Source organism: Tetrao urogallus (assembly GCF_951394365.1).
Source record: "Tetrao urogallus genome assembly, chromosome: 3".
Taxonomy (NCBI): domain Eukaryota; kingdom Metazoa; phylum Chordata; class Aves; order Galliformes; family Phasianidae; genus Tetrao; species Tetrao urogallus.
The window spans coordinates 71556004-71582276 of record NC_136815.1 but is presented as its reverse complement, the minus strand read 5'-3'; the positions used below and the strand labels follow the sequence as shown (position 1 = coordinate 71582276).

Here is a 26273-nt window from a genome sequence, read left to right as displayed (position 1 = left end):
TACACTGTTTATAGTGTGTGTGTGTGTGTGTGTGTGTATATATATATATATATATGTATAGTATATATAGGGAAGAACAAGGAAAAGAACAGTGAGGATGTTTGATGGCAGGGTACTGCTTGTATGCTAGAAGCAAATAAGCAAAGTATGTCTTTTCAGTCTGGATAGGCTGACAGAAAGCAGAACACAATCAGTAGTATTTCCTTTTGATTTCAAGTCAAGAGTTTTCATATTCCTTTAAGAAGGAGCACAGTCTGGTAGAAGTGTTCACTAAAGAGTGAAGTTGTTGTTCCTTCTGTTTAGGAACCAGTGGAGCCAAGGATAGAAAAATAAAAAGAAAAAAAATGCTGGATGTGAGAACTAAGACATGGCAAGACCAGGATGGAGACTGCTGAGAGGAGCAGGGATTGATTAGTCACATTGGGTGAGATCTTGGAGATGGCAAAAAGGAGTAAAAGGAACATGGAGAACTGAGCAAAGTCCTGTGTGTTTCAGAAACTTGTAGCATGAGCTGCAACTAAGCCAGGAAGTAAGAGCCTCCTTGAAAATGCCCATGAATAGGGGAGAACTTTTCTCTCCTCAGTTCTGTTCTCTCCAGTCACTTGAGTTTTCCATGCTGGAAATGTTTTAAAATGATTTTTAACTATTCTCATACAAGCTCTCTTCTAGGCAATTCCACCTCACAACCTCACCTTAATAGCTGTGAAAAGCTAATGAGAGATTGCTGTTCTTTACCTGTTCTAGACATATTCCTAGAAATCACTTGAAGCTGGAGGTGGCTAGTTCAGAACAGACAAAGTTGGTGATTTTTTTGAATAGAGTGTAAGTAAAGTACAGAAGGCCTTGCTGCACAACTTTACGAAATTCTACCTATTGAAACCTACTGAGGAGAGTTAAAAATCCAGTCTTTGCAGCTGGCTCAGGAGTCTCTTGAGCCATGAGGTGAGGTCTAGAAGAATGTATGGAGAACAGAAATGTGTTTTTTCCCTGAGCTGCAGTTTTGTACTTAGCTGAAAATGCGAGATAGCCTTCGAATAGATTCAGTGCAGTGCTTTTGTTCACCTGCTGCTGTCCCATCCAAGAGTATTGGAAAGTTGTTTTATCTCATACAGTTGTGAAATAGTTTGGAGCCCTATCTGATGGAGGTCTCCAGCTTAGTCAGTACAAGCTCTCATTCCCTTAGGTATGGAAAACTTAAGACTAATAAAAAATTTGTGGTGAATTTTCTAGATAGTTGTCTTTGTGAAACTTCGTAAAATATTTTAGTGTTATTACACTGGAGCAAATTACATCTTCACATGTTCTAAAGTCTGGCTTGCAAAAGCAATGAGCACTAAACTCGGTAGAAGCTAGTCCATGAGTATCAACGTGTCTTATAAATGCTCTGCTTTCGAAGTAACTGACCCTTGACATCTTGGTTAGGTACTCGTTTAGTAGACACTTCTGAACCTAATATTTCCATCAATAAATAAGTAAGGTGATAATATCCTCCTTTCCTCACTGAGGACATGTGAAGAGTTCCAAGGAATCATAAAAGTAAATTATGAACCAGCAGCGTGCCCTGGCAGCCCAGAGAGCCAACCATACCTGGGGTGCACCAGGCCCAGCACTGCCAGCAGGGCGGGGGTAGCGGCTGTCCCCTCTGCAATGTGCTGTGCAGCCTCACCTCCAGCACTGCGTGCGGGTTGGGTGCACATTGTAGGAAGGACATCAAGCTGTAGAGAGTGTCCAAAGGAGGGCTGTGAGGATGGGGAAGGGCCTAGGTGGAAAGACGTGTGAAGAGCAACTGAGGCTCCTGGGTGTGCTCAGCGCAGAGCAGAGGAGCTGAGGGGAGTCCTGATGGCAGCTGCAGCTCCTCACAGGGAGCAGAGGGGCAGAAAAAATGAACAGTCCACAGTAGTACTTTAGCAGCATGGATTGCAGCAAGTTCCAATCCTAAAATACAGGGGTAGACATCTCTTTAGCCTATGAATGTGCTCATGAAATGTATTAAAAGTAGGTGGTGCCTCAGTAAAATGTACGTGGCTATGTAAAAGTGTACCCTAATGCATGTAAAAGAAATTAAAGTTGCACAGGGGGACTTAGTTTTGCTTTCTCTTTCAGTGCTGCAGTTATGCTTTGAACATTGCTTTTGTATGTTTGCGGATTTCATTTATTTGTTTTGATTCTTTTCCTGCTTGGCAGACTTCAGAATTTTGATGTGAAAGTAAAACTGTCACAGATAAGATTTTTGCTGAAGAAGATTTAGAATTGAGTAGTTCTGTTGCTCTGAGTTAATCTAGAAGGAAGTACAGCTGTAATTACCTCAGCTATGCATACAAGTAGGAAAAATAAAAAAGGATGATGGAATAAGTGGGTATAGTTTAGCGTGGAACGTCTCTGTTGAGTAGAACAGGACTTCTATTTATATTTTTATAGAGAACAAATAATTTTAAATATAAAATAAGTTAATATACATTTATACTTAATGAAATTAAGAAGTAGAAAACTTTATTCCTGTTTTTATTCTCCCTCCTTCCTTAAAGTTCAGTACTATTACACTGTTAAGTACATGTCTTAAAAAGACTGAGGAAAGGTGTAGATGGGTTTAGGAAAAGGAGAAAAGAATTAAGGAGAATGCTAGAGAAGAGTAAAGTAAGTTCACAGACACACGGTGTCCCTGAGATCATTTTATTAATTCGAATACTTGCATAGTAAATATAAGTCACACAGTTGAAAGTCGTGGTTTTCTCATTGTGCTGTTTTGGGAATTTTTGAAGTTTTAATCTAGATCTTACAGTTTGTTTTGAAGTCTTTTATATTAACGTAAGAAGAAAGGACGTAGTCCCTCTGTAGTTTTGAAAGTTAAGCAACTTTCCACTGAGTGCTACATAACCTGAAGTGCATCAAGTGCAGTGTACCAAACAGTGGATACTGGCTGGTTGATTATTAATCTGGCATAGCTTTTGTTCCAGCTTTGTTTTTTTCACATTTCCACGACAGTTCCTATTGCTTCACACAGGGCAAGCAGGTCTAGTCTTGCTGAGCTTCGTCATGGGACAAAAAAGATTTCTATGTGAAGATCTTTGGATGTAGTAATTGCTTGACATTATATGAAGAACAGGCCAAGCTGTTTAATGGAAGAAGCAAGCCATGTGAAGGAGCAGCGCTGAACAACAAATATGTGGAGTCTTGGGCTGATGAAGCGCAGATGAGGTGGCTGGTGTGTTGAAATTTAATAGAAATATAGCTGGTATAGCTGGAGTGACAGAATCCTTGTCATGCACACAGCCGAAAGCGATATGAACAAAGTGACTTTGTTAGTTCAGCTTAGGTTGTTCACAAGGGATATTTGGCAGAAAATATTTGGCAGAAAACCTCCTCCTATTGGCATACCTCTTTTTATTTGAGGGCTGCGAGTATAGTTTGCTGGTATCCCCATGACAGCCTGTTTGTTGCAGGCACAGTTAGAATCAGAACTTAAAAGTAATGCAATTAATAGTTACTGAAAACTTGTCTTCCTATTCCTTATTTGAAAAGAATGGCTGAGTTTGTATTTCATCTGTGAATAAGTCAGTGGAGAAAAATTGTGGCTTGCACTTTGCAGAGAATAAAATTTGAACTTTTTACAGTTACAGTAAGCTCTTTATACTTTTAAAAATTACTACTTTTTGAAGTTGAGTGCCATCTAGCTTTGTATAATTTCGGTTTATGTTCACTTGATTCTGAGCAAGTGGGAGACATTGAGGAAGGGTGTCTGTGGAAGGAGAAAAATAAGATGCAATAACTGGGTGGTGATTCTCTCTCACATGACCAAAAGAAAAAAATGTTGTGCTCTTGGCTGTGCCTGCTACTAAACACCCTGTCATAGTGTGCGAGGTGAGTCAGGACTTGTTTATTTATAGCATTGGCCAATCAACGCAGAACGCTCTGAAATTCATTCAAGACAAGCAGACACTTAGGATGTGTTGTAAACATTTGCTCTTTGAGCAAGGAGCACTTTTCTCCGCAGCAGACAGAGCAGTTTCCTCGTTTGGTGCTACTAAAACACAAAGCAGACTAGAAGACCCTTACCTGGATTATCTAGATTGGTTGAAAGAGAGACATAATTTCTTCTTACGTCTGAAATGTCAGACAGTGAGGACCTGGGACAAGATGAAAGGTACTGTAAATGATTTTGATGGCCTTCTCATACAGTGCTGCATAAAGCAAAGCTGTCTGCAATTAATCTCTCCGTGAAGTCCTGTGTTTTCATACTAGGTCAAAGATTAGTTTGCTCTGTGTTACAACAGATCATCTAACTCTTTGAGTGTTTTGCCTGTAATGCTAATCTAATGCTTTGTAAAAGAGAAGAATAAAATATTAGTGTCTACATAATGGTTAAATTGTACATCCTTTGTGTAGTTCTTAAACTAAAGCTAAATGGAATGAAATACTGGGTGATTTCTACGTGTCACTTTTCCCAACCCTGGAACAGCTTACAGGTCTCAAAATGTCAGAGAGGCAAATAAATAGTTTATGTGCAGCCACATACCGACAGAACCGTAATTCATTACTGTGAGATAGGGCACTGTGTCCCTTTGAGGTATGTCAGTCGTTTTGATGTTGAATTTTTATCTGAATTAGTTATAGAAACCACCAACAGGACAAGAAGAAAGTAGATGGCCCAAAAACTTCACAGCAAATTAACTAATATGGTTTTTACAAATGTGTTCTAGCACATTCCTATGGGAATAAATGTGCTAAATATATTCAGCTTAATAGATTTTTAAAAAGATATTTTAAAAGCAAATATTATTTATGTTTGCCTATGATAGACTTTATGATTTAGATTTCTTCGAGTCCAAACAGTCTTTCTGTAATCATGATTTTCACTTTCTTGATGCTACATAAAATGTTGGCTTCAAAACAGTGCTCATAAATATTTAATACCAAAAAGAAAAAAAGTCATATATTTAGAAGTAGGCATTTTTTAGAGGTTAGTTTAAAAAAAAATCTAATATAGATAGGCAAATCTAAGAAATTACAGAAATCAGAAGAGCACATTCTGTTCTGGCTTGGGATTCAACCTCTGTTTCTTATATGTAAATTTAATCATTGAGGATGTTTATGCAATATGTACGTGAATGCATCATTGGAAGATGGGTGAACAACGTTCTGGATGTCTGTTGTAGATGAGTATGTTCAGACATTGTCACCTAACTGGATGAGTGTGGGTGAATGGATCCCCAGTGGCATAATTGGGTCTTTGCAAGGGTGGGGTCACCTACACATTTCCGTTTGCAGGGATCTAGGTTGTGCCCTATATATGGCATGGATTATAAGTAATTGTAGCACAGGGTAGCACATTCTTTTTCCTTTTTAATGAAATGTTGGCTAAATATGTGACAGCTAGCACGGAAGTGTTAATTGCTATTCATTAAAGACTGTTTAGCTGAATCTTCAGCTTATTAAACTATATATTTTTCAATACAGGAAAATAGCAACATGCATGACGCATTGAAGAAAAAAATGGAGGATTCAAATCATAGTCACTTTATTTTTATTTTTCATTTTTATTTTATTTTGAATCAGTTTTATAAAGGATTTGCATCATCTCCTCCTCTGGAAATATTTAATTGAATACAAGATGGGAGGAAATGGTAGCAGCTGAGAAAAATAATATCGTAATTTTGATATATATTTTTTTTAAATGCAGTGTTTATCAGCATGTAAGAAGATGCAATTTCTGTGCAAAGCATGCACACTCTCTCATGTAGAACTTCTTTTGTTCACAATTCTTTTTCTATGAAGGCTTGGAACAGATTTTGGCACTTAAATAAGAGGTGCTGTTAGGCCCAGACCTCTAAGACTTCTTATTCTATGAATCAAAGCTTTTTTATTAATAAAGAAAGACAAATATTTCTTAAGCAGTAACTTGAGAAGTGCGGTAATAGGGCCTGCTCTTCCTGTTTATCGTTTCTGCAACCACCACTATATGAGTTGATCTTGATCCTAGTCTCCCATCCTTTTGTGGCTTTGCTGTTCAGCAGCAAGATTTGAGAAAGTAACCTCATCAAAAGATTCTTATTTTCTTGAATTAATCTGCCTTTGGTAACAAATAAGATACATCTCAAAATCATTTTTACATGGTTGCATCATTTATGTGGTAATGTTTTGTGGAAGTGAGAATATTTTGGTCCAAGTTAAACAGGAAGGAATAAGAGGAAGATCTGTTGGAAGTGTACTAGAATAATACGAGAACTATACTATAGCAGTGCATTTTAGGGTTGCAGAAGAGCTATTAAATGCACAGATACAGATAGTGTAATTTTGAGGGTTCAAAGAATCAATGCTGTTGCTCTGTTTGTTTAAAAAAGGAGGGCACTTGTATTTGTGTAGAAGCTGTAGAGTGAGCTTTGTTCACTGACTGGTTTCGGCTTGCTGCAGTCTTTATATTCCTCGAATACAAATGAATACTTCATATATCTTACCCCTCTTGAGATCGTGTCCCACGTTAGAAAATAGTGTGTCACCAGAGAATTTTATTAACATTGTCATTCAAGGTGTGGCATTGGTCAATAGTCTGTTAGTCATACTGTGAATCTAGAAATATAATAACCAAAGGAATGTATGCACAAATATACTTAATGCTTCTTAGGAAAGATAGTAAAAGGCTTAAGAGTTGTGAAGATCAGGTACCCGCTTCTGCTTTGTTTGTCTATATGATCCCAGGCCAGATGAAAAACAGTGAGCAAGGATGTAGTCAAAGGTCAAGGACTGAAGTAGTTAAGATAACAACAGTATTTTCCCCATTACATGTGAAAGTTGCTGTATTTTTAAAAAACAAAACAAAACAACAGCATAAAAAAAATGACAACTCATTAGGAATCTATTGATGGTCAAGAATGTATAAAAGGCACTGAGAATACAGTTCTTCAGGCATGTACTGAAGTGTAACTAACTGCATTAGAGCAATGTCTTTGTTGTTCTAATTGCTATTATGTGCTTATTATCAAAAAGGATGGTGCACTAAACTTTTAGCCAGGAGTCTTTTCTTACTTGGATTAAAAAAAAAGGCTCTGTTATTTTGACCTGTATTTTGAACCAGCTGTTTCTGAGCTATAATCTCAGTGCATGACCTCTTTCACTGTATACTTGGATTTAAGAAAAAGGGAGATCTGGTTTAAAGTCAAATTGACGTGGTATTTAATGACAGATTTGTAATCACGTAAGAGTAGTTGTGTTTTCTGCTAATGTTAGCAAGTAAAATGGAAAATATTTGATATTGCTTTAATTGTTGAACTTGCTGCACAAATGCAGGCAGTGAGCAGTTAGGAGCTCTCAGTAATGCATCAGAGCAAATGGCCGCTGGCCGCTGGTTCCTACTGTCGTTGGAGCCAACTGAAAACACAATGACTTTCTTCATAGACTTAAAACCACCTTGTGATATCGTCTAAAAAAGTCATTACGATGCTTTTGCAAATTTAAAAGTATTCTTTGTTTGGCAGTTGAAAATGTAATTTTTCTTTCTCATGCAGCTGCTCTGCAACTTAAGGAGTGCTCAGCTCATCTTTCCTAGCTGTTTGACTTTGAGAGGCCTTGAACTAGAAGTATCTTAGCTGAAGAATGTGGAATCTGAAGGAAGAAAATGGGTTGAGTTTGTAAAAAGGGTTAAAAGAATTGACTTTGAGGAGAGACAAACAGATGTAAAAGAATTACTTATAAAATTGGGCAGAGTTATTTAAAGTTCAGCAAACAGAACTTTATGCTCCTGTTGACAGAAACAAAACTTCCTTACTTTTCTAAACGAAAATAGTGCAATGAAAATGCATCTTTTACACCACCAGTTTCTATTACAAATGGGAGGCTGACCTGGAAGATCCCAGCCCTTCTACTCTTTTGCTAGGAATACAGCAGCCCACAAAGAGTAGTAATAGCATTATAGCTTCTACTAAATAGAAAGCGAGTCTGTAATAGTATTTATGTGACTCTGAAAGAGTCATTTTCATGCAAAAGGCATCTGAAGAGTCTGTGCTGATTTAGTAAATCATGACTTTGAACTAACAGCACTCGACCGTCAACTTACATTTCACATTCTGGATGACCTCAAACTGGAGTAGCCAGTATTCTTCTCAGGAGAGCAGGGCGAGAGTGTAGCGTAGGCCAAAGGAAGTGTTTCCCATCAGAGCTGACCTGTCACTTTGCTGAGAGTCAGCATGGAGAAGCTGCACAGGGGAATGCCCCACATGTTAGTAGGAGTATATTTGCTAACTAGCTGGACATTCAGCAAAAAACAACACTTAGGAGGCTGTGCTGTGTTGAAGAATGCTGGGCTCGCCAGTTTGTATCTAATCATTAAGTAAAGAATATAGCTCCTTGACAACACTTTCTAACAGAATCGATGTTACAACTGAATGTGAGAGATAAATGCATCCTCTCCAAATAAAATCTTGGTAGTCATCTGCCTTTTTTTTTTTTCTTTTTTCCTCAGGCAGCCTCTAGGACAAGATGAATTTCCCTATCCCTTTATAGAGTGTATTTTTATAATGATACTATTGCTTTCTTTTTAAGACAAGTTTTTCTTGATGAGCAATATAGAGGGGAAAAAAGATCTTTATTTATGGGATTGGTATGGCTTAGCAACACAGTGGTGACAAGTTGTTCCCACGTGAGCTAAAGAGAACAAATGCTGTCACGACTTTAGTTTAACACGCTGTGCAGGAAGCTGATAGACACAGGGATGAAAGGTTGCATATATTTTGTTTTGTTGACAGTCACATGTGTTGGCCAGTCTGCTGTGCAGGCCGCTGAGAAAAGCACATCCAGGCTTATCACATGCTGGTCATTTAAATATACTTACTGTACAGCAATATTACCAAAAATAGAAATTAAAAGGAGACATGCTATTACTGAAAGCTGTGAAATAAAGCTTTTATAAAGCTGCTTCCAGTACATCTTCCCTTCAAAAAAAAAAAAGTAATAATAGCTATGATTAAAAAGCACAAATTTGGGGTGTCAGCAGAAGACTGATGAATGTTCAGAACAGTTTTGAAGTTTAAGCATCAGTGTTGCATACTGTTGAATTAATGTAGGTCTTAGAAATGATGTATTTGAACTACAAGATAGATGGTAATGACCTTTTTTTTTTTTTTTTTAATAATTGGGAAGTGTTGGTGTAACTCTTCAGGGCTGATTTTTTTTTTTTTTTTAATGAAAATATGATTTTCTACATTTTAAAGATTCCACATGTTCATGATTCTTAGTAGTGAAAGGATGTTCGATGTGGTTGCAGAAAGGATGTATCTGCCACGTTATCACATCACACTAAGCCTTTGCAGTATTTATAGATTAGCAGTGAGAAATAAAGTGCATACAGACATCTGCAAGCTGGAGAGATTTCTCTAAGAAATAGACCTTGTAACAAAAAGTTTTAGGATGAAGGTTCTCGGGGAAGTGTGAGAAGCAGTGTATTTCTAGATGCTTGCTGTTTTCCTCATTCTTTCAATTACAGAAGTAATTCTTCCATGGATCTCTTTGAAGAAAGTAGAATTTTACATGGTGTCATGGTTTACATGGTGTACATGACATGGTTTAAATGATTCATTTAAATTGCAAGTTTTGTTGTCTGTGTCATAGCCACATGACACAAAAATAATTATTTTAGTAGACTTAACTATTACATAGGATCCAGAAGTGGCACAGGTTAAAACACAACTCTACGTAGTAATCACCTTTGAAACTAGCCATATTGGTCATTAAGATGCTGTGCCATGAGTTCAATGGTATTTGCTATTATGTCTTTCCATGCAGCGCACATAGCATTTACAGATTGGGTATACTGTAGTACACTAAGGCCCATCAATATTGCACTGTTTTCTACCACACACTTCAGTGATAGATCTTAGAGATTTTATCATTGGTTCTTAATTCCACTTGTAAGTTGCATTTTTCCTACTGTTATACATTTTGGAGCTCTTTTCATTTTGAGTATATGGTCAACTGAAATGTAAATTGCAGGGCCAGAGGGGCACGTTTAAGTATTCTTCATACACATTGTCTAAATACCATTTAATAACCATTATCTCTGTCCCTGAATAACTTAGAAAACAATTTTTAAAATGCATTTTTGATGTATGCCAGGTATGAAATGTTTCTTTCAAAGAAAGGTAACTGCACCATTATAGTCTTTCCCTTTTGCACTGTGGTGGTTCCTTTCATCCCAGGAGAGAACTCTGAAAGCCCTGAGAAAGTAAACCTTCCTGATCCTGTTTTGCTCACAGTTTATACACTTGATCTAATTTGCTCAAGTTTTATGCTAAACTCCTGGTTGCCTTTGAGGTTTGTCCTTAAATATCATGTTTATAGCAACAGCATTATATCAGATGTTTATGCTCTGATATGACACTAAATGCTCCTTAGAATTAGATTTCTATAAGCTCTAGATAGCAAGTTTTAAAAAAATGCTAAATACAGAATAGTCATATTATCTATATTTTGTTTTATGTATCTTTGGGAATTTAACTTTGAGCTCTTCCACCCTGACAAACAGATTCCAAGTTCCACTTAAAATTACAGAGTCTGCACAGGTTTGAAGTGTGTGCATTTGCAGCAGGGAAATGAAGCAGGTTTGGAAGCACTATAATTATTGACTTCTCTGTTGATGTAGTTGCAATCCTTCAGTTGCTACATCACGGTCTGCTCTGTGCCCACTGCAGTTCTAAGTTGTGTGTATATGTGGGTATATACAAAACCATGTGCATAATTAAAAAAAATCCGGCACATCACGAAGAGATCTTGAAACCAGTAACATGAGAGCTGCTGACCTTTCTGAGAGAAATGTGATGGGGCTTTGCTTGAACAGATGTCTAGATACAAACTGAGAGTATGACACCATCAGTCATATTTAGAGAATGTAATGCCACTGACTCTTCTGGCCAGTGTTTGTGACTGTGATGGGTTGAAGCATCTGGGGAGGGAGGGTGTGTTTTTGTACAGCTACTGGGAAACAGTTTATTTATTTGCTCCATTTTAGGAATGATGTAGTAGTTAGAAGGATATGAATAATTAGTTTTCTCTCTGGATGTCTTCAGTTTTACTGGCAATTCAGGCACAGAAGTGTAGTATTTTATATAAACTCAATATAAATTAGGAGAGTAAAATTTTCCTCTTTCTAAATGGTACACAAACTGTGAAGCTGTTCAGACACAGCTGGCTACTTACATCCTCAGAGAGACAATTTGGAACCTTGGAATTAGAAAATCTATTTTGGCAGGAAGGACAGGGTTCATGTTTAAGTCATTTATTAAAGTACTGTAACTAACATTATGCTGGAGTACTTTCTTCTGTTCTTGGTTGACTGATGTCGTAGTCACACGCTCCACATTTATTATTCACAACACTTTATGGCTCTCTTTTCTTCCATTTTGTTTTTAAACACTAATTTACAGTATGCATTCTTCAGTGCATGTCAGCTTTTCATAGAATCATAAAATGGCTTGGGTTGGAAGGGACCTCAAGGATCATGAATCTCTAACTCCCCTGCCACATGCAGGGCCACCAACCTCCCCATTTAATACTAGACCAGGCTACCCAGGGCCCCATCCAGTCTGGCATTGAACACCTCCAGGGACAGGGCATCCACAACCTCTCTGGGCAGCCTGATCCAGCATGTCACCACTCTCATAGTAAAGAATTTCCCCCTGATATCCAACCTAAATCTTCCCTCCTTCATCTTAAAACCGTTTCCCCTTGTCTTGCCTTTACCTACCCTTATAAAGAGTTTACTCCCTTCCTGTTTGTAGGATCCCTTTAGGTACTGGAAGGCTGCAGTTAGGTCACCCCACTGCCTTCTCCAGGCTGAACAAGCCCAGCTCCCTCATCCTGTCTTCATAGGGGAGGTGCTCCAGCCCTTTGATCATCTTTGTGGCTCTCCTCTGGACCCTCTCCAACAACTCCCTGTCTTTTTTGTACTGGGGGCTCCACACTTGGACGCAGTACTCCAGATGGGGCCTCACAAGAGCAGAGTAGAGAGGAACAATCACCTCCCTGTCCCTGCTGGCCACCCGTCTTCTGATGGAGCCCAGGATACCATTTGCTTTCTGAGCTGCAAGAGCACACTGCTGTAAGAGCACACTTTTGATCTGATGTAGGTTTAGTCTTTATCTTTTTCTGCTAGAGCATTCTGGAAGCTCTGTACTTTTGTGTACATACAAATATACATTGCACCCCTATTTTTCCTTCTCACTCCCTCTGCAGTTATCCCTTAGTTCCATCCTCTGACCTCTGGTGAGCACTGCTACTCACGTTGGCCCAGAGAACAAGGGACCACAGAGTCAGATATTGCTGGGACTGACAACTAATGGAAGATGTGAGCGAAAAGAGGCATCCCGTGCATGACTGTAGTTGCCCAAGATCAGTACAAGACCTATAAACAGTCCCCTGGTATTCGTCATAAAAATAAAATGTGTGGACATAGCAGAACAGGCAGGTTGCTCATGGCTTCTTGTTGATTAATACTACAAGAAACTGACAAATATTATTCTGTGGAGCAAGCTTACTTAGTAGTGGGTCTGTAATGCTTTGAGGCAAACTTCACAATTGTCTCTCCATGCTTGGTTTCATCTTTGTCAGTGCACCACCAGCTGACCACAGACTCAAGGCATCTGGCAGTACATTGTATTGCACTGCAGCTCACACATTCATTTTCTCAGTCTGGTAAAAGAGAGAAGTGGTAGCAAGCAAGGGAAGGAACTCCGGAGAACTTTCCCCATGTGACACTTTTCTGCATAATTTGTGTATTCTAATTGTTACTGTTCTTCTCTTGGTGCCCTGTAGTATTTCTTCCACAATGATCTATATTGGTGATCTTTATATTGGTGGTTAGTATATATGAAGATATTCTGCATTATTATTGCAGCTAATGCCTTCCTTTTTTTTTTTTTTTTTTCTGATTTTGCAATTAACTTTTGACTTTACTAAACTAACTGCCTACAGTTGGCCTGTGTATTTCAGAGCTCTATTTTGAGAGCAGACATCAGTCCTACCCATTTCATCTCTTCCATTAAGTTCCATCTTATTTGCCAACAATTTTAAATAAAGGATAGAGCAAAGTGTATGAAAAGATTTTGTAATTCATAATAATGTCACAATAGTAGTTTTCAATACTAGAATAAACAGGCAAGTCTTAAAATGCATATTAATGCTGTGTTACAAAAGCTGGAAGCATTGTGTCTGTAAGAACAGCCTATCTATGAAATATCATTCTCATAAAACAAACTTCTAGCATAGTACTTAAGTCTCCAACCATCAGTGAGGATGGATGTTGAAAGCAGTACTGTGGATGTGTTGAGTTCTGTGTTACTGTGTTACTAACATTCCTAATTGCTTCTGCTGTGTTTCTGCCGAATCCTCCCTGAGTTATTGAATGCCTTTATATGTCCTCTGTCAGAGGCAAAGACCTGAATGCAGTCCTGCATGGCTGGCAAATGTGTGTTCTCAGTCTTGCAGAAGTCACCTCATGTGAGACACAGGACTCACCATATATATATATATATATATATATATATATATATATATATATATATATATATAGGATCACCCTATGATCTTCAGATACCCCATTTAAAAATGGTTTGATTTTTCTTAAAGGGGAATATTCTCTCTCCGAATATTCTGTAACATGAGAGGTAATCACACTACTGCAATACAGTAGGAAATGCTGTACTGTAATAAGTACTAGAATAGCACCTGGAACGGGACAACAGTTTGCATTTTAACTGGTTTTACACTGTGGCCAAGAAGTTAGTTCTTCTAAAAGCTGTGTTCTTGGTTTCACTACTCATAGCACAGTTTGAATGTGACTCCTTTAATACTATGTATATTCAGTGTAAAATGGCTCCCGAACCTTACCCTGACACACATGGTGCTGTATCACCACCTCGTGGTGAAGTTGTTTTGCAGTAGTTTTGGATGTCATGTGTAAGCAGGAAGAAGGCTTATTCCTGGCTTACAACGAACTATGTAAAAATTCACAAATTTAAGAGCGGACAGCAGATGGACCAAACTGTACAATTCACCAGAAGCCTGCAGCTCTCTTATCCTGCATATTTAGGATAATAGATTTTTTAAGAAAAAGTGGCCTTAGACTCATCAAGCACATTGCTAAATTGGATGTCAGATAGGTTTTCCATTCATTTCAGTCATTTTGGCTGAAATGTTAGCTGCTATTTTGAAGGAAAGCTTAAGAACAGTGTTACTTTTGTGAAACACCGGATTTGAAATTCAGAGTTCAGTTTCTTCTTTTATCACAATTAGTAGAATATGTGGTTTATCCCTGTGGGCTATTCAACTGAAAATGTATTCAACTGAAAATATGTAAATAGGTTTTTTGGTGTTTTGTTTTTTTTTTTCCCATTGGAAAATAAAGTGAAATACATGTTTTGCATATATTTGGCAAGCGTGTGAATGGCTTTGTAATTAATCTATGACCAGGAACCTGAAGCAATCTAAAGCCTTTCTTTACATTTGACAACACAGTGTATTAAACCACGTGGGCTGCATTACTTTATGTGCTCTTGTGATTCACAGATCAAGGTTTCTGCCTCATTCAGGCCACTTGACCATTTTAATTACCATCCCCTCAGTGCTGGGTTAGCACCTTACTTGCTCCCAAAACTGTGTGAAAGTGGCAGCATATAACTTCAGCCCTGCTAGGAGAAGCTTATCTTTTCAGGAAACACCCGCATATCTCTTGTTGTACAGTGCAGCTGTGCATGTAACTCTGAAGCAAATCACACCTTCAATTCCTCTCCCTTTTCTTTCAGCCATTATCTCCTTGGCTTTCTAAGTAAACTCATTTCCCTTGCTAATAGCATCTGCATCATCACAGCTTTTTCTTTATAGACTAAAAAAAAAAAAGAAAATAACATGAGGGAGCAATGTTTTTTAGACATTCTTTTTTAACCTTGGGGTTGTGGGTACGTGCAGGTTTGTAAACTCGCTCCAAGGAATATGTGAAATACTTTTGAGGTCAAAGAAGCCTGTGTTGGTAGGGATCCATCTATCTTCTGAAAAATGCTAGGCATTAAGTAAATGAAAATGCCAATAAGTCTGTCATTTTGGGGAACAAAACTCCAAAATAACTGGGCCGTGAGGCTCAGCAGACTACAGATAGCAGTGCTGTTGTATGCGAACTCATTTCAAGAGTGCCTCACAAAAATACAAGCATATGTCCAAATACTTGGAAATCTCCCTAACTTTCTTTATACCAAGAAGTGAGCAATATTAACAAGTTCATGTTCCGAAATACAATAAAAGATAAACAAGAATGAACATAAATCACGGCTAATGAAGTATGACACAACAGTAGTAGGCCATGTGTGCCTCCTGGAGAGGGGCTAGGCAAAAGCAACCAATCGAATAACTTCCTACTAAGAAAAGCTAAAATTCTTATGGACTCTTATAGTTTGTATAATGTATAAAGAAAAAGTGTGTATAAAATACACTTAGCCTGCAGCATCCATTAGATAGCTGAAGGCTATATCTTTTCAGTGTGGTTAGTTTGGAAGTCAATAGTGCTTCACATATTTTCAGGCAACTTCAGTATTCATATGAGCTACAAATAAAGTTGTTGTGTACTTGTGTTCATTTTACTCAGCTGGGAAGTCATCAGTTCCAGGCAAGACTACAGACCCAGAATAAATCAGTGCCTTTCAGAAGCACTGATGAATTTATTTGTATTTCTTCAAGAAATGTCCCACTTCAAGGAACAAAACCCCGGCAAGGTAAGCACTGGCAAGTTACAAGTGATAATTTGATACAGTTGGTTGCAAAGGTGAGGTAGATTTTAAAAAAGGAAAAAACACAGAGAAAGAGATCAAAATGCATATTATGATACATTCAATCACGAGTTTCTTCTAAGTGCTATCTGTGTGCAGAACACAGGTAGATAGATGATCAGTGAGAAAAGGTGTCCGTGGTAAAGCTTAGCAATAAAGTTCTACTATTTCAGCTGCTGGAACCTCACCAGTCATTCTGTGGAAGGGAGATTTAAATCATGACTATTTTATAAAACTTATAAAAAGCAATCAATCAATCAATCAATACAGCACCATTCAAAAACATGTGTGGGTTTTTTTTTTTCCAAATAATTGTAGTTTGCAGTAAGGGCTGTATTGTACGTATTATATAATAAAAGAGAATTCTTCATATTTTACTGTGATAATTTTTCTTCTATACAGCTTCAGGCATTTGATGCTTTTTTTCTGGAAAAAAATGAGCTGTAGAATGCAGTTCATGAAGAAGCAAGCAAGAGCAGGGTTTATTCTCTCCTAATGGGAAGAGGATGATTATGTAGTTCTAGTCCAATGTGAAAAAGCACTCTTTTTCTAAGAAAAAATGTAAATAAATGTAACAGCAGATAGTAGCAATAGCACTGTGAAAATGTAGATTTTGCTTTTACATTTTTATTGCTAATCATAAAAATGTAGAAAGAGAAGATTAGGGTATTTGTTTTCTTCTCTTTTGATCGCAATTAAAAATGCTACAAAATTCTTCATGAAAGAAATAATGAAGAAATAATAAAGAAATAAAGAAACTGGAAACATGTAGTATTACACAAAAATATTAGGAGTTCAGGCTGAAAATACCAGTGAACAGGAGGATCAAATACATTTGAAAGGTATATAAATTACAAAAAACACATGCAAAAAAATTCTGTGGTTAGGATGATGAGGTGATGTTTAAAAGAAGTTGGAGTATACTGAGGTAAGGAAATGCAATATTGGTATACCCAGAACTGTAATTTTGCCCTGTATTAATGTGATAGAGTAGCTATATCTTTAAGATAGGTCTAATCCTGATATTAAAAAGTTGATTTTAACAGCATGTTTTCCTTTCTTTTTCCAGACTTTGTTCTCTGAGCCGTATCACTATTTTGCAGTTTAATTATAAGCACATTAGCTACGTGCAAAATTTCTTTGAATGAGCAATTTTGTTACAGTTCAACTCTAAAGCAAATGAATTTTTACTGTAAACTTTCAACAGATCAGTTCTGTACTCAATATTGTGCTGTGTAGAAAGATGGCTGGATGTGGCTCTGGGCAGCCTGGACTGGTTGTTGGCAACCCTGCCCATGGCAGGGGGGTTGGAACTAGATGATCACTGTGGTCCTTTTCAACCCAGGCCATTCTATGATTCTGTATATCTCAGTTACAGGAGAGGCTGAATCTCAAATTTTGTATTTAAAATTCAACTCTGTCTTGTCATTATGGGATATTAGGGTGACCAACAAGCATCAGAACATAACAGTTGTATGAAATAATACAGCAGAAATGTACAATTTATAAAAGGATTTCTTGCTTTTTTGGATGCATGCATTGTAAAATTCACCTAGCAATTTGTTTTGTTTCTTGCATATTTAGCATTAAGCCATTTCTGTGTAATGAAGACAAAATAATTTCTCATAATTTTAGTGGTTACTGAGCTTGTGAGTAAAAATACCATGTTTTTTTATCATAGAAAAGGAAATACATTCTGACTAGCAAAAAATGCACTGTTTTATGCTTATTTGCAAAGAAGTGTTAATGCATTTCCTAATTAAAAACAAAATTAAAAAAAAAACCTTCTATTTTCCACTGCATACTAGATTCATTTGGAATGCAACATTCTGGAGAATTTTTCTTTGCAAAATGATGTAAATGTTTATAAAAATGGAAATGCTAATGGCCAATTTTCATGTCTTTGTCAGTTTTGCCTACTCGTCTGCAGTGTATGTACATTTTTCACTGTCTTGGGAAGTTACATTCCTGGAGTTGTCCTCTCCTATGTCTTGTGTAAGTATGGTCTCTTTTCCAATCACAGTTTATGAATGTGATTTGTTCATTGTTTGGTCTCTGTATAGAGACTATGTTTTATTGATAGTTACACATACATGCATATATACACATGTATATGTGCATACACAGATGTAGATTCTGACAAATGTCATTTGCTCTTTGGAAGACAGCTTACAGGTTTTTTCAGCTTGTTGATTCTGCCATAATGTTACATAGCCATGCATCTCAAATAGGGATGTCAAAATCAGACTAAATCAAGATGATGATAAATGTTATAGTGATCGTAAATTGTCCCTTGCTGGAACTAAGAAGGGTGTCATTTGGTGTGAATACCATGGTATTGTTTTGTGGTGAGTTGGAGTGGCTCCCAGAAGATGGATTTATTAAGAGTTTGTCAGACATGGGCATTTCAATGTGGGCTATCCTACGCAAAATTAATTATATTGTGTAGAATTAATAATACAAAGCATTGTTGAATCTTTAGTTATTAACTTTTTATAAAGCAATATTTCAGTGCATTTTCTCTTTCTGTCCTTATCACAGTATTGTGTGCCTTTTTATGTCCCTTCCTCAAGTGCAATGAATTTGGACAGAAATTATGCAACAAAGTTAAGTCTGTTCTGATGAAACTAGATTTTGGAATAATGGAATACATCAACCAGAAGAAAAAAGAGAGATCTGGTGAGTAATTAAGTGCAGTCCCAAGTAATGCATTTCTGTATGCAGATGTGCCACCTTGTTCGCCTTTCAAATAGTTTGACTTGTCCTGTGAAGCCAAATGTAAAGGTGTTTCTTACTTTGAACCTGGCTGTCATTAGCTTAATGAATGGTAATATATGTCAAGCATCTTGGTATAGTGACAAAAAAAAAGAAAAAAAAGAAAAAAAAGATCTAATGGAAGGAAGCAAGGCAGGACTGATGGTTCTCTTCATATGTGATTAGCTATACTGCTTGTAGATCTTCAGAAAAAAAGCCTACTTGATATAAAGTATGAAATGTCTATTTCTATTCAGATAAGGCAAACTCATCCAGGAGAGAGAATCACTCAAGAGCACAAAACTGTACATCACAGGATTTTCACTAAGAGACTGAGCTCTGTTCTAGCATCTGTATCTGCCTTGTTTTACTCCCAGCAGCAACGAGAAAAATGAAATGTTTTCTTCCCCAAATACTCAGTAAGCATTTAAGAATTATAGTAGGCCATTAGCTTGAAATTATTCAAAGTTTTTAGTCAGACCAGGGAGAAGTCAGCTTAAAATAAAATCTCACCTATCTCACTTGAAATCCTTACAACCTCAAAAACCTTTGGATTTTAAGTTATAAAGCAATTTCAGGAAAAAATATTTTAAGTGGATGAGGTTGTCTTAAGCTTATTTTTGTAAGCACTGGTTCTGATCGTTAAAACTTCATAGTTGTAGTCACTGTTCACAGGTAGCCTAAACTTTTTAGTCAGCATTATCTCAGTAGATTTCATATCTGCTTTAAAATATATATTTCTTGCAGCAGTTAATTGTATAATTTCCTGTTCCTAAACACAGTGAGAGGAACCAGCTGCATTTTTTGTTTCTCTCACAGACAATGGAATAGTTGTTGGAAATAAGGAATAATGCATTGAAAATTGAATTGTTTCTTTCATGCATTGTTCCACCTTGTTCTAGTTTTAAGTGAATCTGGCAGAGAGAGCGATTAAGCTGTTGTTTCATAAATTTCATAAGCCAGTGCTGGAAAAATGGGCCAGTTTAGAGTTGTTCTTTCCTGCCTCTCATCCTGGAATTTAATTTAACCCAGGCAAGCTCCCTGTATTGCTTAACCACCTGGCTTCAGTTCTTGAGTTCACACATCCTTGTACTGGCACAAGAGAAGAAGCAGCAAGTTGCAAAAACAGTCAACCAACAGTAACATGACTGTGCTTTCCAGTGATGCTGGCTTATATTAGTTCAAAATATTCACCAGATTATTCTCAGACAGAGAGGAAATTAGGTGAAAATTGTGTTTCTGTTCATCTTCTAGGAGCAACATTCTGCCAAACATCACAGGATGCTTTGTATGCATGTTTGCATAGAAATGTTATGAATGCAGAGTAACTGGGTGTTAAAAAAAAAAAAAAAAAAAAAAAAGGAATGAATACTTCATGCAGTTATCCAGAAAACTGTATGTTTTCAGGTAAAAGTAAAGTAATGTGCTGGCGTAACTACACTGCCTGCTTTAACAGTATGTTGCAATTGCAGCTTGTACTGGCAGCATAGTTTAAAAAACAAATGTATATTATTGAGGACACATTATGTTAATGTGACCCAACAGAGGCTTCTGAAGGAAGTATAATACAGGTAAATAAATGTGTTTGAATGCATTTCAGAGCAGCGTTCTCTCTCCTGCCTGCACAATATATTTTAATAGATAGCTGTTCTTTTTCTCAGCCTTTTTTCTCACCTCCATAGCTTGTTACATAAATGATACCTGTATCAATAGGTGAAAGTTTGCTGTGCTACCTAAATTGTGTGATAGAGAGCACACACACAGTCTGGAAGTCCATTGTCATGAGTAGGATAATTTCTTTTTTTCTTTCAGAAACGGCAAAAACAAAAGCCACAGAAGATGACAGTGAATTAGACATATCAGCCCTGTGTCCTAAGGTGACTTTTTTCAGTCAGCCATATCTTCTTTTTAAAATCTATATAGATAATATCTAGACTACTATCTAGATCAGTGTGTTTATTTTGTACTGGCTGTAGAATGATTAAACTAGACTTTCATAGCAAGGGCAAGCTGTTTGTATTTGCAGAAGTGAAATTGCAGCTAATTTTTAAGAATTAAAATATAAAAGGGAAATGCATAGAAGCTCTACATAATTTGTCAGATAATTGTTTAATCATTTGTCAGATCGTTTTCAATGATAGTATAAATCAATATATTATCTACAAATATTTTTCCAAGTATGTAAGAGAACAGTCTAATACCTCTTTTTTTCTCTCAATATGTATGGCAGACAACTTTTCCATTATAATCAGAACATCAGTTGTTAAAAAGGCAATTAGATTTCTAGAAATTCTGACACAGTATTGGATTGATTATGTGTAGAGCCTGACTCTGACAGTGATCACCTTGAAGGAGTTTTAATATTCTCAAATATATGTATAATAGGATAAAAAATTGTAGCAGACATAATTGAACATTGATAAATTCTTACAGGATAAGGAGTTAAGATTTGGCTGTGTTTCAGATATCTTGTGGAAGATGTTTTTGTTTTCATTCAATGCCTTTCTTTATGCATATTTTGTATTTGCAAGCTTACTTTGATTTCATTACAGTAAGATATTACATTAATGAGTAATTGGAATCTCCTGTGCTTTAGCCGAATATATTCATGAATTAAGAAGAGGGATGGTTCATCTCTAAGTCTTCTGTAGTATTATTTTAATATTTCTACCATTAAACTTAAATAAGAGACAATGTATAGTGCTGTGATATGCAGGATACTTCTCTTTCAATATCTAAACATTGGCTTCCTGTAGCGTGAATGTTTGAATTTGTATGTAGGTGAGTCCTGCAGTTGTTGCCAAAGAGCTGTCAGTGTCTGACACAGATGTATCAGAAGTATCTTGGACCGATAATGGGACCTTTAACTTATCCGAGGGGTATTCCCCACAGACAGACACATCTGATGGTATGTAACAGCTCCATCTCTTTTATCAGCAAATTGCAATCTTGTAAGTTACCTGAAAACTATTGGAGAATTTGAGCACAGAAGTGTTCAGCCTTTTTTGGTTTGTTTTCATTTGTTTGCTTATTTGTTTGTTTTTCAATACTGAATTTAAATTTCATTCCAGTGTTTGTTTTGGATACAACTTCTGTAAGAGCTGTCTTCATCTTAAAAATAATGAAGTACATCACTAGGCATCTAAATACATAAGTAGCAGTGAGTAAAACAGATGCATCCAAATATTTGCCAGATCTCTGCCACCAGACCTATTAAGCAAGTAAACATTTTAAGTTAGTATCAGTTCTTTTAGGAAAGAAGTGTGTACTTTGAATGGCTGAGATCCTCAAGCATTTGTCCTGATCTAGTCTGGAACTTGAAGCTCATGCTTTTTACAGACCAAGCATTCAGTTGTACTAAGCCAGAATAAATGCCAAGAACATCGGTAGTTTGGTGTAAACCTTTGTGCAGATTTGTTGCTCTGCTGATCTTGCACCTTTCTTCTAAGAAGTTCACTGAAAATGGCAAATGATATTACATAGCCCCATTATAAAGGCCAAATTAATAACGTAAATTATTTTGCTAATATTTCGAGTTGTAAATGGCCTGCATTGCATGATCATAAACTTGTAAATTGGAATGTCTTCAAAGCTGCTGTCTGTCTCATTGCCCCCATCTAGTACTGCTGCACTGGTTATTCCATCCCAGTTGCAAGACTGCACATTTCCAGACTTCATAACATTCCCTTTCAGCCCATTCATTTCTCCAACCTGATGAGGTTTCTCACCTCCAGAATATTAATTGCATCTGCCCCAGACCAGTTTCTTTCTGTCCATCGATTTGCTCAAGAGTGCACTCCAACCCATCATCCACATCATTAATGAAAACTTTGAACAGTGTTGGCTGCAGTGCCTTTCAGAGGCACTACCACTAATTGGCATCCAGTTGGATTTTGTGTCACTAATCACAGCTCCGTAAGCCTTGCGGTTGAGCCAGTTTTCCATGCACCAAGCAGTTCACCTACCCAGTTCACTCACCAATTATGCTGTAAGGAAATGTGGGAGAGCGTGTTAAAGGCCATGCTAAGCGAAAAATAAAAAACATCCACTCTTCTGCCCTGCGGAGCACTTCAGCAAACTGGACGTACACACAAGCATGAGACCAGATTGGATGAATCCAAGGACTGGCACATTTCTTCTCAAAGCTCTCTGCATTTGAGCTGCCACTTTACATAGCCCTTCCTCATCACCTTTCCAGCCTCTTTTTCCAAAAGGAAATGAAGAAAATGATGTATCAGAGCTTTAGGATTTGCTTCCTTAGCCCTTATGAAAGCTCATATTGCTTGTTTTTATAGAAAGTAAGTTCAAATTGAATATTGTTTGCTTTCTCATTCAAACATTGCCTAGTAGTACTAGCCCGAAGTATTCCCTTCAGGGGAATACTCATTCAGGTGTATTCCACAAGCCATGCATTGCAGTCAGTATGCTTTACAGATTTCTAAAAACATGCCATTAAAGCAGTCATTAAAATCTAATTTTTTACTAGTTTGCACTCTGCTTTTATCCACTTGAATACGTGAAACTATACCAGTCACCTGTAGTTTCCATTTTTCTGTTCCCTACTTAGCACAAGTCTTTACTTTGTTTTTTCATCTTTGTTTAAACATTCTATTAAAAGTTTATTACACTTTTAAAAGAATTATTGAAAATCTGTAATTTCTAATTTGTAAATTTGTAATTTACACATATTGTAATTTACATGTATTTGAAGAAGAAGACTTTAAAAACTTGTTACAATATAATAGCTGGGACTTTAGGTGTTTGTTGTATTTAGAACTGGCTGCAATGAACATTTGCATGGGTTCTTTCATATACAGCCAGATATCACTTTAAAATGGTATTTTCTTCAAACAGTACTGAAAGGAGTTGTTCTCAAGCAGTTTTCCAAATCTCCGCATAAATATTGCAAAATGACTTTGGGCAGAAAATTTTAATGTTGTGGGCTCACTGAAATGGGAAATTTCAGTTAAGTTTAACTTCAGCTAAGTTTATTTTTATTTATTTATTTATATAAGTTTTTTTTTTTTTGTTCCTTTGTTTTACATTTTGATCATTTTTAATGGGATTAGTATGATTTCCTCACACTGTACGAATTCAGATTCAAAGTCAGGTTGATATCAGGCAGTACAGAGTAGGTTGTTATTTTATTTTAGATGTAAGATAAAGTTCCACTATGTTAACACTACAGAAGATTATGGAGTAATAAATGTATTCAAAGGAAAATTTACAGATTGCATTTTTAAATACGGCTGCATTTTGGGGGAAGCCTTTCTTGTTTGCTAACAGTTTCCCTCTGTTAATCCGGTGATAGATTTTGACCGACCTAGTGATCACGAAGAAGCTTTCGCTAGAGATCTCTCAGAATTCCCTTCTTTAGAAAATGGTGCAGGAACAAATGACGACGATGACTCGAGCATCGGTATGCCCATCCAGCAAAACAGAAAGAAAGAACAAATGTCTTTAAAGGCGGAGCATTCTTCCAGACAGAGTAAAGAGAGACCGTCCACCGCAGGGCTCTCCTTGCCTTTGACCAGTGACCAAACCTTTAATTTAATGAGCGGTATTGCTGGGGATGTCATCGCCGCCGCGGTATCTGCTGCCATCAAAGACCAGCTGCAGTCTGTGCAGCCAGCTCCCTCACGCGCGGTGCCCAGCCTGAGTGAGGAGACAGACACCGAGGAAGCCGATGATTTTGAACTGCTCGACCAGTCTGAGCTTGAGCAGATTGAGAAAGAACTGGGACTTTCACAAGGCCAAGAAGCAGAATCCCAGGAAAAAAAGAAGTCTTCGGGCTTCCTTTCACATCTGCTTGGAAATCATTAACCTGGGAATTGCAGCTGGTGACATAAAGGAAATGAAACATAAAACACACACAAAATCAAATGCAAAAAAAGGAAAATTCTGAGCTGTAAGCTTTAACTATCACTTTAGATGTGTTGTAATAATTTCCCTTATGCAGAGTGAATTAACTGGATAAATATCAGCTGATACTGATAGTTTAATGTTTCTGGTAGTTATACCTCACTGTAATAGCATGGAAATGAATTATCTATCCACTGTTCGGTCGCAGATGTGTGTCGGAGGTCAGCTATTCGAAAGGATTGGGGGAGAGTTTTTTTTACCTTATGCCAAACATGCATTTTGGGGTCCTGAGCCAAACTTTCAACATCGGCAATTGATTTACTCATAGTTGCCAACCATGCAATACAAGTAATGGTTAACACAGCAAGGATGAGTTATCAGAGGATCGCAGTGAGATTAACTAAATCTCACCTCCTTCAGTCATGGCAGGAAGTATGAATCCCTGCAGTTACTGATATGTATTGTGTATCTCCTACCTAAGAATGCATTAACCAGAAGAAGTCTGGTTTAAATGTGTGTGCAGCACTATTGGAGAACTTGATTTAACACTTAAAAAACTTTGAGTTATATTGGATATGGTGATGCATTTCCACATTCTTTGCTGTTTTAGGCTTGTAGAGTTGTGAAGTGGCACGCTATGTGACTGACCACCTGCTGTGTTCCTTCAGAGTCTGGCCCTTGGCAGTATTGCCTGTGTAAAGTCAGCCAATACATTTTTATAGATGAGTTACTGTGTAATCTGAACAGCCCTTTGGGGAGCAGGTGGGATTGTTATTGTTTGGACTAGGGAAGATAAAAAAGTTAGAGGTGAAGAGAAGGGCTTTTTTAGCTGCCACTTGCATAATTCCAAATGTTGTGGGGTTTGTTTCTGTTTTGTTTGTTCATTTGGATTTGTTTTTCCCTGTAACAACTGCCATCACTTTCAACAAAAGTTGTACAAGCTGGATCTTGTGAGATACTTAAAGTACTTAGTGATTTGCTATGGAAGACACTCAGAGTCTTTTTCCTGGCATGTAATTTAAAACACTCAAACAAAAATGAACGTGTTTCAGTGATTGACCATTTTAAACTCCACACGTGCTCAGTGAATGGCATGGGATCTTAAGCAGGTTACTCGTTTAACTTTTCCTAGGGCTTCTTTGTTCACCTTTAACAAAATCAAGTTGTAATACCACGCAACAGTAATCAAAGACATAGGAAGAAGTAAAGTTCATTTTTTTACTGTGACATAAACTGTTAGCAAAGTGGAGGGACCATGTCAGCTGCTACTACTGAAGTGATTTTCCATTTGCTGGCATTTTAAGAGGCGAATACTGTCATCTAGGACCCTCAGAAAGTTCAGCAACAGAGTATAACAATTTCTACTAATGTGTATGTGTAGGTAAACCTGTGTTTGAAGTTAACTCCATTCTAATTACTTTTTCTTTTCTTGAGGTGAAAAGGTAGGCAGGTGGCCAAACAGATTGTAGCTAAAGGAAAGATGCTGGGAATTTTTGACACTAGCTTCATCGTCACTTGTGCTTTTGTGTCAGTAATGCATATTGACTGTGTTTGCTGTCTTTTACCAGTAAAAAAGTGAGCCTGTGCCTTCATTATCAAATGCATTTTGAATTAAGTGGATGCTGGATATAGATCACCCAAGTTGCTGATTTAAAATTATAGCATCTTACCATTAAAAGCGAGTTTCTGAAAATTATTTAAAAAACATGGCCACGTCGCTTTCACACTTTTAATTGTTCAGTTTCCTTTTCAGCTTCCCTCAGCCTGTCCTTCCCATTTGGAAAAATAGAAACAAAGGAAGCTTTTTCTGGTAAATCACAAAGTTTAAAGGCCGTTTATGTTTCTTAGACAAGAACATTA

General features: G+C 37.1%; 1 protein-coding gene across 2 annotated transcripts in view; it reads left to right on the top strand.

The window, feature by feature from the left end:
* The window catches only part of RETREG1 (reticulophagy regulator 1), a gene marked incomplete at both ends in the record, with an annotated part of 57915 nt that extends 33541 nt beyond the window's left edge, over positions 1-24374 (top strand). The window contains 7 exons of one of the 2 annotated variants that reach the window (XM_079533189.1): positions 4107-4141; positions 15617-15743; positions 17708-17792; positions 18339-18476; positions 20364-20428; positions 21333-21459; positions 23863-24374. In XM_079533189.1, coding sequence (XP_079389315.1) covers positions 4107-4141; positions 15617-15743; positions 17708-17792; positions 18339-18476; positions 20364-20428; positions 21333-21459; positions 23863-24374 — 1089 coding nt within the window. Of the gene's footprint in view, positions 1-4106; positions 4142-15616; positions 15744-17707; positions 17793-18338; positions 18477-20363; positions 20429-21332; positions 21460-23862 lie in introns of those variants that run through there. The other variant, XM_079533188.1, reaches the window with a different exon arrangement.
* Between the last annotated feature and the right edge of the window lie 1899 nt (positions 24375-26273).